Source organism: Emys orbicularis, chromosome 3 (assembly GCF_028017835.1).
Source record: "Emys orbicularis isolate rEmyOrb1 chromosome 3, rEmyOrb1.hap1, whole genome shotgun sequence".
Taxonomy (NCBI): Eukaryota; Metazoa; Chordata; order Testudines; family Emydidae; genus Emys; species Emys orbicularis.
Genome location: NC_088685.1, coordinates 39,266,166 through 39,279,647, shown reverse-complemented (window position 1 = coordinate 39,279,647; position 13,482 = coordinate 39,266,166). Strand labels below are relative to the sequence as shown.

The following is a 13,482-nucleotide window of genomic DNA, read 5'->3' as shown; positions in this document are numbered from 1 at the left end:
ATAGAGCAGTTCTACTCTGAAAAGGTGCTAAACAAAAACGGCATTCATCAGATCTTCTCGTATCTATTCAATGACTAGTTTTCAAACTATTTTTTGCTTCTATTGGCTTATGACAGTCAACAGAGATATGAGAGAGCAAGATAGATTCTACAGAACCTCTCTTTATTAAAAAGATTCTGAAATCGGAATTCTGGTTACTAGTAATTCAAAAGAAGGACTTTCAAAGCCCCAGGTTTGAGTTGCATCACTGGAAGCTAGAAAATGTGGGGGGGAAATGGTGATTTCCCCTCTCAAAATGACCTCTCTCCAAGTCTGAAATATCTGCAAATACTGGAGGCAGTTCAGATTTGTCCACAAAGCTCCAGGACATAGCATGCCCTTTCTTTTCTGTCTCTAGATAAGACCTTGCAAAGTTAAAAGGAAATACTCAATTCCAAATATACATTTCTTAACACTAATCTCTTATTCCACTCTGTTAATTGAAGATGTGCCCACCAAAAGAGGCCATTGTAGAAGCACCTAAAGGAAGGAAGTAATCAAATAACTAATTTTCCATTCTAGTCATAACCTCTCTCTCTCAGTGCGAGATATCTGGGAAGCAATGAGCAATAAAGAAAAAAATAGGAGCCCAGGTGCTGCTGTGGGGAGAGAGAGCTGGGGGGTAAGAGGAGTCCTCTCTCCCCACCATAGCCCCAGGGAGCCCCACTACACCCCAGACCCCTCATCCCCAGCCGGAGCCCTCACCCGCCTTTGCACCCCAACTCTCTGCCCCAGCCCTGAGCCCCTCTCCTGCACCCTGAACCCCTCATCCCCAGCCCCACCCCAGAGCCCGCGCCCCAAGCCGGAGAGCCCTCACCCCCCTCCGCACCCTAACCATCTGCCCCAGCTCTGAGCCCCTCATCCCCGGCCCCACCCCAGAGCCCACATCCCCAGCCAGAACCCTCACCCCCCACACACACTCCGAACCCTTCAGCCCCACCCCCGCCACATAAATTTTGTTATGTGCACCAATATGGAGGTGATGTATCACACATCACCTCCATATTGGTGCACATAACAAAATTCATTCCGCACATGGGTGGGAAAAATTAGAGGGAATACTGATCTGGCTCCCCCCCCCTTTTTTTTTTAATACATCAGACCCAAGCTCCTCGTCTTTGCCTTTTTTACGCCCTTTACCATTTAGCCCACCCCATCTATTAGATCTGCTAGCTCCTTGATTGTCACTCCTCACATTCACTCGGACAACAGAGCCATCACCAATTGCCCAATTCTCCCTTAAGCATCTTTTTGCTTTCCTCCATGTTGTCCCTGACATATGGGAAAAATTGCCTGCCAAAATCTGTAAATTTTAAAACCCGCACCGGCCATGATGCCTACAAATCATTCCCAGGCACAGGGAAGGAAAAGGACTTTATTGGCTGCATTTTGTATGAACTGAGGGGGGATGTGTGTATGGGAAGCCACAGAGGAGGATGTTACAGTATTTGAGGAGAGATATGAGGTCCCGAATGAGTGATTGAGCACTAGGGATAGCAAGAAAAGGACAGATTTTGGAGATGTCAAGGTGGAAGAAATGGAATGACCTGAATACGATGTGGATGATGGTAGTGGCATTAACAGGAGGGAAGATAAGGTGTTCTGTGTTAGTTCTGAACTATGTTTAGTTCAAGACAACACCACGTACAAAAAGATTTCAGACAGATAAACTCAGATGTAGAATTGGATGAAAGGAGACAGGGTAGTGGTGAAGATCAGCAGTGACCTCTGCTAATGATCGCTGAAAATGGAATGTAGGGGATGGAAAATTCTGTCCTAGTTTTGGAAGGGAGATATTTGTCCTTGGCTTTATTTTCTCCTCCTTCTCTGGCTGGTGGTGACAACCATTTTCTTCCCAAGACATTCAAAATCTCTAGAGGAAAGAACCTCTCCTGCTTCTCCGTCTCTGGATTATAATCTGAAAGAGTGGTCTTCATCTTTGGAGAGGAACGAAATGACAATGGAAGAATATAATAATCTGGAGTGCTTTATGGTCTTCCTCCAACCCTCATGTTATTTGGTCTTTTCAGGTTTTATTTTGATTTATGGGACCCAAAGAGGATTTTTGGACTTATCCCTGAAGTATCTTTGATAAGTGCAGACAGTCTGGTTTGCCAAGTCCCATCTCCTGCAGAAGCACCTCTTGAGGAGTTTCAGCTAGCAGTAGGGATGCTGCAATGCAGGGATGCTGAGGCCCCCAATAAGCCACCCAGACTTCCCCTTGTAAAGCAGGGATTGGGAGCTGGGAGAAATTATGGCCGAGCTCCACTTCTGAGACTCCTAAGAGGGTCTTTTCATAGGGAGAGCTTGTCTTGCCTTCAGTTTGTTCCATTTGATGGGGATGGGAAGACGTCCCATTTATGGAACAAAACTGGAAATAAAAGCCCCTTGGAGGGAGAGGAGAGAACGTGGAAAAGGAATTTTGCTCACTACTACCACAAATCAGTTTTAAAAGTTAGGATTGCAATGGAGTAAGCTTGAGCACTAACCCAACACTCTGTTTGCAAAACTGGAGACAGAGAATCTAGTAAAGGATGAAAGGGTTATAGTCAAGCCCAGGAGCCTCATGATCAAGTCTGAACTGCCTATGATATTTGCAGGATGAGTCACAAGCTAAACACCCCTGATTGGGGCAGAGGTCAAAATCTCAAAAACATCTTTTAACTTGAAAACTGAGCAAATCAGCTATGCAAATCATTGAAATGCAATACAATTTTACAAAGTGACTTTTCAGGATTTAGCAGCACTTAAATCTAATACCCAAAGTATAACGGACACTTACTGCATAGGTTTTGAAGTCAAAGAGCAAGAGCCTCTTGGCTCTTGTTGAATTAAGTATGCTAATGTTGTTCCAATACTCAAAAGGGAAACTAGAATGACCCAAGTAATTATAGGCCAGTTAGCCTTATAACAATCCTGGGCAAAATAATGGAAAAAATTATATGGTATTCAATCAATAAAAAACTGAAGGATGGAACTATAATTAATGACAGTCAATATGGTTTTATGGAAAACAGGTCTTGTAAAAAAATTCATTTTTTGATGTGATTACAAGTTTCGTTGATAGAGGTAACTGTGTAGATGTAATATATTTAAAACGTTTGTATTGCATTTGACTTGTTACTGAACAACATTCTCATTAAAATTAGCACTATTTAATATCAATAAAGCAAATGCTAAATGGATTAAGAACTGGTTGAATGACAGATCTGAAAAAATAGTTGTCTCTGGGGAATCATCACCAAAAAATGGTGTCTCTAGTGAAGTTCCACAAGCTTCAAAACTAGGCCTGATACTATTCAGCATTTTTATCAATGACCTGGAAGCAAACGTAAAATCACTGCTGGTATAATTTGCAAATGACTCATCAATTGGTGAAGTGGTAAATAACAATGAGGCAACAGCAGTCATACAGAGTGATCTAGATTGCTTAGGAAAGTGGGCCCATTCAAACAAAATTCCTTTTAATACCGCCAAATGGAAGGTCAAACATTGAGGAACAAAGAATGATCACTCTGCCTAGAGAATGGGGGACTATTTCCTGGAAAGTAGTGACTCTGAAAAAAGATGTAGGGTTCATAGTTTACAAGCAATTCAGCATGAGCTCCCAGAGCAATGCTATGGCAAAAAGAATTGCTAATGGAATCCTTGGTTATTTATAGCAGAGGAGTTGCAAAGTAGGAGTAAGGAGGTCATTTTACCTCCGTGTACAGCATTTGTGAGACAGATCTAGAATACTGCACACAGTTTTGATGTTCACATTTTAAAAGGATGCTGAAAAATTGGAGAAGGAGAAGAGAAAAGTTAAAATCTGATTTGAGGGCTGAAGAAAATGCCTTACAGTGATACCCTTACAGAAAACAATCTATTTAAGCTTATCAAAAAGATGATTGAGATGTGACAATTACAGTGTATAAGTACCTTCTTGGGGAGAAAATACCAGGTACCAAAGGTCACTTAAATCTATCAGAGAAAGACATAACAAGAACCAATAGCTAGAAGTTACAGGCAAATAAATTCAGATTAGAAATAAGGCTCAAATTTTAACAGTGAGAGTGATAACCACTGGAACTAACTACCAAGGGAAGTGGTGGAATCTCCATGTCTTGTTTCTGGAAGATATGCTTGAGTCAAACACAAGTTATTAGGCACAATACAGGGGTAACTGGGTGAAATTCTATATACTGGAGTACAGACTAGATAACCTAATGGTCCCTTCTGGCCTAAAAACCTATAATCTACATGCTTAAACTAAAGTATGTATTTTAATCCCATTGATTTTAATGGGATTTAAGCACATTTTATTGTTTACCTGAATAAGGATGCCTTCCTGAATCAGTCTTAGAAAGGATAAAAATGTACAAGAGAGAAATCTCTCATGTTTCTGGGCATATGCCAATCAGTAACTGGTAAGAATTAGGAAGAAATGTCTCCTCTGGACAAGTTATTCTAATATGGGGTTTCTTGCACCTTTCTCTGAAAGATCAGGTCTTGAGCCACTGTAGAGATAGGATACCACATCAGATACCCCTATTTTCTGATTTAGATAAGATTTAGGAAAGAAATTTAGAAACTTAGAAAATTGTACTGATGAATGCTACATACCCTAGGCAACTGGGATGAAATCCTGGCTCCAAAGAAGTAAATAGGTCATTGACCTCGGTTTGTCATGTTTTCATGCCTAATGTTCTGTCATCTTCTTATATGGCCCGCATCACTACAGTATCTGAGGGTATGTCTAAACAGCAATGTAAGCTTTGGATTAGCGGGACCCTATTCAACTGACCCATGGGTTTAAGAGTCTACACTGAATTTTAACCCTAGGTTAAGGATTTTCTGACCTGTGTTCAAACCTAGGGCTCTGGAGTCCACACTGCAGTGTACAGACCCGAGTCAAAGTAACTCTATCTCAGTGTCTAGCGTCCCTGTCTGCCAGTGTCGACACTCTAGCCCTATGCATGTGTTGCACCGTGTGAAAACTCTATTGCCCACCTTGTTTCCTCACTGTAACGATGCTATCAATGGGACTCAGGTGCCCAAAAGGAGCACATGAATACATAAACTGAATAATTAGCTCCTTTGGGTGGCTGTCTCAGTAGAATGGCTACAGTTTGAGATGGCTTTACACTGAACGAAATGAAAATTGGGCTCTCCCCCTCTAGGCTGAATCACATTGGCAAGGAAATGCCCATGTGCACCTGTTCTGAGGATAATTGGGACATCAGTCTCCAAGACTATCAAACTATTTAAATGAAACTTTGCCATTCTTAATTTTTAAAATGGGGTGGTTCAAATGTATTTGCTTGGTTGGTTTTTTATTTATTTGTCTGTTTTGAAGTTTGACATAAAATGTAGGTTTCAGAGGAAAAACACACACATGCCCTAGTCTGGCTGCTGCCGGCTGTGGAGCAGTGAAGTGTATCCCCAAGGCTTCACCACACCCCAGGGATCCCTTATCCCTGCCCCCACTGCACCCCGGGAGGCAGGGATAAGGGACACCCAAGAGGCTCCCAGTCACAGCCCTCACATTGCACGCTGTCCAGGCGCCCCAGGGAGGGTGTGGGGGAGAGCAGGAGCAAGGGACAACGAGTGGAGCAGGACCAAGAGGTGCCCTGCAGGGAGGGCAAGCAGCAGAGCTCCCAGCTCAGCATGGCCCTGGGAGGGATGACCCCCAACATCTTGGAATCCAGGAGCTGCCTCCCACCTGTCAGCTGCTCTGGGCAAGCTCTGTGCAGCAGCGAGGAGGAGCTGGAGTCACTACCACAGGAGGCTGCGGGGAGGTTTGGGGCTTGCTCCCACTAGCCACCCTGATAGAGCAGGGACAGGGGAATTGCCCTGGAGGGGGTATGGCTGGGGAGTTGTGGGTCATCCTCCCCAAGCCATGCTGAGCCAGGAGCTCTGCTTCTCCCCCTACCGACAGGGCATCTGCTTAGTCCCTGATCTGCTCTCTGCCCCTGCCCTCCCCAGGCTGCGTGTGTAGGGGCACCTGGGCAGCGTACACCAAAATCTGGCTAGGCTCGTGACCAGAAAGCAGTTCTCTTTGCAAAAAGCTTCTTCTGAATGGTCTCCACTGAAAACCCTGCAAGCTTCCTGACAGCAATGCTCGCAGACCAGTGTTCAGCAGACAATGGGTTAATGCTGACCAGAGCTGCTGCCTGTGCAAAGAGAAGTGTGTTTCTGTTTGCAATAGAGTGCAACAGACTGCACCACAGATTGTCAGCATAGAGAAGACTAAGGAAATTGTCCCAAGGAACTTTGGGATACATCCGGAAGACTTCCAGGACCCGAGTCAAGAAGCTGGGGCCGCGTGCACACAGGAAAGCAATGGGGCTCAGACCCTAGGTCCCAGTTTAACACAGGCTTGGACCCTTCAGCCCTGTAGGGTCCTGAAACCTAAGGTTTGAGCCATAGGTTAACACAATTGGCATGTGGACACAAGGCTTGAGCCCAGGCTCGAGTCTAGGCCTTACATTGCTGTGTAGACATACCCTAAGCGTCTTACCAAGATTAATACTTTTATCTTTACAATACTCCTTTGAGGTAAGAAAGGATCATCATCACCATTTTACAGGTGCAGAACTGAGTTACAGAGAGAATAAGCTACTTTCCCAATGTTATACAGAAAGTATGTGGCAGAGCCATGAATTGATACCATTTCTCCTGAGTCTTAGTTGACTACTTGAAACATAGGGTAATTGTTCCTCTGTTAAGATACTGAAAAAAGCCGCAAAGGTTGAATTTAGCTAGCTCACAGCTCAAATAGTTCACCTTGCAGAAAAGTTAGGCCCCGGGGCCAGTGGCATAGCCAGGTGGAGGGAACAGGGGGAGCGATCACAAAAAAAGGCGCCAACCGCTGTGGTGCTTTTACTCACCCGGCGGCACTTTTACTGACGGGGCGGCGCTCCGGGTCTTCGGCGGCACCTCGGCGGCGGGACCTTCACTCGCTCCGCGGGTCTTCGGCGGCATTTCAGTGAGTGAAGAGCGGCGGGCCCGGAGCGAGTGAAGGGCCCACCGCCGGGTGAGTAAAAATTAAAAAGGCGCCAAGAAATTGAAAAGGTGCCACTTGTGCTCAGTGGGAGAGTGGCCACTGCCCCGCTCCCCCCCCAGCTACGCTACTGCCTGGGGCCTGTGACAATCTCAAGCAGCAGGTCAGAATGTCAAGAAAGTAGAAAGAAAATCCTGGGTGTTTCATTTAAACTCTAATTCTTTTATAATGATAAATCAGTAATTCTGCTGTATGATTAGTTAAGTAAACTTTGGAGGTAATCTGGTTTTGTTATTATAGAATAGAACAGTGTTGCATCTAAAAAAAAAATTAAATCCGGGTTTTGTTCAAGCAATCTAAGAGGTAACAGCTTTTGGTAACTTAGGGTATGTCTACACCCAGCCGCTAGTTCGGCGGCTGGGAATCGAAGTTCTGGGTTCGACTTATCGCGTCTTGTCTGGACGCGATAAGTCGAACCAGGAAGTGATCGCCGTCGACTGCAGTACTCCAGCTAGACGAGAGGAGTACCGCGGCGTCGACGGGGGAATCGCGGCGTCGACGGGGGAGCCTGCCTGCCGCGTGTGGACCGAGGTAAGTTCGAACTAAGGTACTTCGAACTTCAGCTACGTTATTCACGTAGCTGAAGTTGCGTACCTTAGTTCGAATTGGGGGGTAAGTGTAGACCAAGCATAAGTGTCTGCTCCTCTGCCCTCCATGTGGAAAAGTATTTTGCACTGAACAAAACAGGAAGAATAACAAAAACAGATGCTTCCTACTTACACAACTATAACAATTAAATACATGGATGACTTAGTGCATATACATTTAAGTATAGTGAGCACAACATTTATTCTTACATTCCAAATTTTTATCAAACTATGCAATTTACTAGAATTTTTAATGTCATTTAGGAAAAATTGTAAGGTTTCAGTGTTTTTTTATAAGTAAGCTGCTAATACAACAGAACCAAAACCTTAGCTATACAGTAGCTAAATCAATCTCCTGACCAGATTCCTTCACTGCCTATTACTTCTATGGGAAGTGGAATATTACTTCTACACACTCCGAATTTGGTTTTGTAAGCACATTATCCACATTCTAGTTCAGCTTGAGTTAGAGTTGAATTAAGAGAACTAAAAATCTCTTAACATTTCTTCAAAGCAGGCCATTTAAAATGTAACCAGAAACAAAGGATGCACTCCCAATACTTTCCCTGGATACAGACCTTCACAGCAATCTTGCCACATCCTGAGATCCAGTTTAGGAATTTCTTCACAGCTACCATAACCATGTGGGAACTCAGCCACCTTAAAGACATCCCGTTGCACTCTGGTTATATTGTCAGCGTTGTCGCACAAAATTCTGGCAAGAGATGTTTGCTTGATCTGAGTCAGCTGAGGTGGACTAAATACACCAGGATTCTCATACCATAACCTGTAGTCTCACAGAAAGAAAGTTAAGTTCTTAGACAGTTAAGACAATGGTAAATAAAATAAAATAAAATAAAAAGACATACATACAGATAGTTGGCACTTTACTAGAGATTTTGGGATATTATAATCAACACAAAATAGTATTCTTTGAAAAACAGATCACTGTAGGAAAAATACACAGTTCCTGAAAGCAGATGACTTTACACTCTGTCTTAATGTTGCCTTCTAATTACCCATGATGCCTCTGTCCACAAATCTTCCTAAGTGAACAATTTTTTTTGGCAGAAAAGACAAGGCAGACAGAACATACTTGCAAATTAAGATGGATTTACAGTTGCTTTGCGCAAAGACACCAAAGCTTACACCCCAATTTCCCTCTCCCTCCTGTCATGCGCATGCTCAAATATGCACCAAATTCTTACCCTCTCAAGGCACCCGGACATTCCTGTGCACACACATTCCTCAATTTCCCCCTCCCTCCTGTTTCCCATTTTCTCCTGCAAATACATACCCCTAGAATATCTGTCCTTCCTGCCCTCTACGGAGTAGATCTGGTGCACCAGTAGTTTGTGAAAAGAAATACTTTGGGTTAATGATTTTTTTTGCTGTTTTACATAATTGAAAGTGTATCTGTTAGTAGATAAAACATACCCTTTAGTATTGTGTGCAGTTCAGTATTCTTTACTTAGAACAGAGTATGTAATTGCATCATCAGCTGGTGGTAAGAATTTCTCCAAGATCGATCTAGCTCAAGCCTACCTACAAATGGAAACTGAAGGCAGTGACAAATCTGAGGAACTGTCCCAGACTGAGGTGTCAATAGAGAAGATTTTGGAACAAACTGATAAGTTAAACACTAAGAAGTAAACAGGACCAGATGGTATTCAAACAAGAGTTTTGAAGGAACTCAAATATGAAATTGTGGAACTACTAACTGTGGTACATAACCTATTGCTTAAATCAGCCTCTGTACCAGACAGATGACTGGAGGGTAGCTAATATAATGCTTATTTTTAAAAAAGGCTCCAGAGGTGATCTGGCAACTACAGGCCGGTAAGCCTAACTACAGTACCAGGCAAATTGGTTGAAACTATAGTAAAGAACAGAATTATCAGATTAACATGATTTGTTGGGGAAGAATCAGCATGGCTTTTGTAAAGGGAAATCATGCCTCACCATCTATTGGAATTCTTTGAGGGTATCAATAAGCAGGTAGATAAGGGTGATCCAGTTGATACAGTGTACTTGGACTTTCACAAAGACTTTTGACAAAGACTCTTAAGCAAAGTGCAAACTGCTTAGTCATGGGATAAGAGGTCCTCTCATGGATGAATAACTGGTTGAAAGATAGGAAAGAAAGGGTAAGAATAAATGGCCAGTTTTCACAGCAGAGAGAGGTAAACAGCGGGGTCCCTCAAGAACCTGGTGATCTCAAGAAAGGGATCGTGAGTGAGGTGGCAAAATTTGCAGATGATACAAAACTACTCAAGATGGTTAAGTCCAAAGCTGAATGCAAAGAATTACAAAGGGATGTCACTAAACTGGATGACTAGGTGACAAAATGGCAGATAAAATTCACTGCTGACAAGTGCAAGGTAATGTACATTAGAAAAAATAATCCCAACTATACATACAAAATGATGGTGTCTAAATTAGCTGTTACCACTCAAGAAAGAGATCTTGGGAGTCATTGAGGATAGTTCTCTGAAAACATCTGCTCAGTGTGCAGTGGCAATCAAAAAAGCTAACAGAATGTTAGAAACCATTAGAAAAGCAATATACGATAAAACAGAAAACATCACATTGCCACTTATATTAATCCATGGTATGCCCATACCTCAAATACTGCATGCAGTCCTGGGTGCCTCATCTCAAAAAAAAGATATATTAGAATTGGCAAAGGTGCAGAGATGAGTAACAAATATTATTAGGGCCATGGAACAGCTTCCACATGATGAAAGATTAAAAAGACAGGGACTGTTCAGATTACAAAAAAGAGATGACTATAGGGGGAATGTGATAGAAGTCTATAAAATCATGAATGGTATGGACAAAGTGAGTGTTATTTATCCATTCACATAACACAATGACTAGGGGTCACCTGATGAAATTAACAGTCAGCCGGTTTAAAACAAAGAAGTACTTCTTCATATAATGCACAGTCAACCTGTGGAACTCCTTTCCATAGGTTGTTGTGAAGGCCAAAAGTATAACTGGGTTCAAAACAGAATTAGATAATAGGTGATCCAGTTGAGGATAGGCTCATCAGTGGCTAGCCAAGATGGTCAGGGAGGCATCCCATTATCTGGGTGTTCCTAAACCTCCAACTGCCAGAAGCTGGGACTGGACAACAACTGGGATCACTCAAAATTGCCCTGCTGTGTTCATTCCCTCTGAAGCACTGGCCTCTGTCAGCAACAGGATACTGGGCTAGAGGGACCACTGGTGAGACCCAGTATGGCCATTCTTATGATCCTACGACAAGTACCTTCCAATTAACATGCACAAGGGCGTATTTCAATATAGCAGGTTAGAGTTTGGAATAACATCCGCACCAGCTATTTGGCAGGGAGCTATGGACCAGAGATTACAGGGCATTCATGATATTCATGCAACTTGGATGATATACTGGTCATGGGAGCTAGTGATGAAGAACACACAGAGAACCTCCAAAAGATACTTGGCAAGGCTGTTTGGTCCTATAAGAGCTAATAAAGACAAATATGAATTTTTCAGATTAAGTTGCATATTGTGGCCACACCATTGACAAAGATAGCTTATATAACTCACAAGAAAAAGTTGAAGCTGTCCTAAAGGCAACCCAACCACAAAATGTGTTATGATTATGCGCCTTCCTAGGGATAGTTGTTACAAAAGAAAGTTACCTTTTCCGTAACTGGTGTCCTTTGAGATATGTTGCTCATGTCCATTCCATATGAGGTATGTGTGCTTGCTACATGCACCGGTGCCGGATGTTTTTCCTTCAGTGGTATCCGTAGGGGACCGGCTCTGCCGCCCCCTGGAGCAGCGCGCACATGCCGCGGTATAAGGGGTGCTGCCAGCTCCCCCCACCCTCCTTCTTGCTGGAAACTCTGACAGTGGGGAAGGAGTGCCGGTTATAGAACAGACATGAGCAACACACCTCGAAGAACACCAGTTATGGAAAAGGTAACTGTCTTTTCCTCTTCGAGTGCTTGCTCATGTCCATTCCATATTAGGTGACTCCCAAGGGCGGGCCCGTGAGACTAGAAAGAACCAAGTTAAGGTCCCACTGTGGAACAGGAGCCCAGGCTGGTGGGAAGAGTCTCTCAAGGCTTCTCAGGAATCAGACCAACATGTCGTGTGAAAACACTGTCTGACCTTGGACTGGCGGGTGAAAAGCGGAGATAGCTACAAGGTGTACTCTGATGGAAGAGAGGGAAAGCCCCTGGTTCTTAAAATGGAGCAGGTAATCTAAGATAGGTTGTAAGGAGGAGCGCGTTGGAGAGATGCTACACTCAGACGCCCAGTGGAAGAACCTCATCTATTTGGCCAGGTAGGTTGCTCTAGTGGAAGGCTTCCTGCTTTCCAAGAGGATTTGCTGGACCTCTTTAGAACAGGCCCACTCCTCCAAATTCAACCACGCAGCATCAATGCTGTGAGGTGGAGGGGGGCAAGGTTGGGGTGTAGGAGACACCCATGATGTTGCAAGAGCTGATCCGGTCAGTCGGGAAGGGGCCAGGGAGCGGCCACTGCTAGGTCCATCCGGGGCGACCATGATGACTTGGCAATTGTCTCTCTTGACCTTTGACAGGACTCTGCTGATGAGTGGGATTGGCGGGAAGGCGTAAATCAGAGCACCCGACCAGGAAAGGAGGAAGGCGCCGGAGAGGGAGCCTTTGCCCAGGCCTTGTAGGGAACAGAAGCGATGACATTTCCTGTTCTGTCTGGTGGCAAACAGGTCCACTTGGGGAGTTCCCCACCTCTGGAAGAGGGTCCGGACTATCTCTGGATGGAGTGACCACTCGTGGTGAGAAGAAAAGGATCTGCTGAGGCGGTCTGTCAGTGTGTTCCTGATGCCGGGGAGGTGACCGGCCTCCAGTTGGATCACGTGGTCGATGCAGAAATCCCACAGTCGGAGTGCCTCTTGGCAGAGGGCCAACGAGCGTGCTCCCCTTTGCCTGTTGATGTAAAACATCAAGGCCGTATTGTCCGTCAACACTCTCACCACCTTGCCTGCCAGGTGCGGTAGAAAGACTCCGCAGGCCAAGCGTACCGCTCTGAGCTCCTACACATTTATGTGCAACCTCATCTCCTCTGGGGACCACATGCCCTGGGTCTGGAGGCCACCGAGATGTGCTCCGCAGACAAGGTCCGAGGTGTCCAATATCAACTTGATCGAGTGACGAGGGCTGTCAAATGGAACTCCTTTCAGGACCACCCTGGGGTTGGTCCACTACTATAGCAAGGTAAGTATCATTGGTGGGATGGTAACGACTTTTCCAGGTGATCTCTGGACTGGTAATAGACCGTCGCCAGCCACTGCTGTAAGGGCCGCATCCTGAGCCTGGCACAGCAGACGACATACGTACATGCTGCCATGTGTCCCAGCAGGCACAGGCAAACCCTAGCCATGGTCAGGGGGAACTCTCAACTGAAGGCTGGAAGATGAATAAATTTTTCGCCCAAACAGATCCAGTCTCTTCGAGTCTTTATTCTTGGGTGTAGCCCCGGTTGACACTGCCTTTCCCTCTGGTTAATGGCCTCAACAATGAGTGAGTTTGGAGCCGGGTGAGTATAGAGATACTCATGGCCTTTAGCTGGCACAAAATATTGGCGCTCAGCCCTTTTTGAAATGGGTAGCAGGGAGGAAGGGGTTTGCCACAGAGCATTAATTATTTTCGATACCCCCTCATGTAGGTATCTAGCGGGTGCTGTGGAACAAAGGATGTCGAACAGTGAGTCCGACGGCTCCTCGAGTTCCTCTGCCTGGAGCCCCAGGTTAGAGGCGACCCTCTTCAAAAGCTCACGATGAGCCTTGGTGTC

At 44.7% G+C, this 13,482-nt stretch overlaps 1 protein-coding gene across 1 annotated transcript in view; it reads right to left on the bottom strand.

The window, feature by feature from the left end:
* The window catches only part of PXDN (peroxidasin), a 158,811-nt gene that overhangs the window by 16,255 nt on the left and 129,074 nt on the right, over nt 1–13,482 (bottom strand). The window contains exon 19 of the mRNA XM_065401091.1: nt 8,250–8,458. Within this exon, the coding sequence (XP_065257163.1) occupies nt 8,250–8,458 (209 nt within the window). The remainder of the gene's footprint in view (nt 1–8,249; nt 8,459–13,482) is intronic.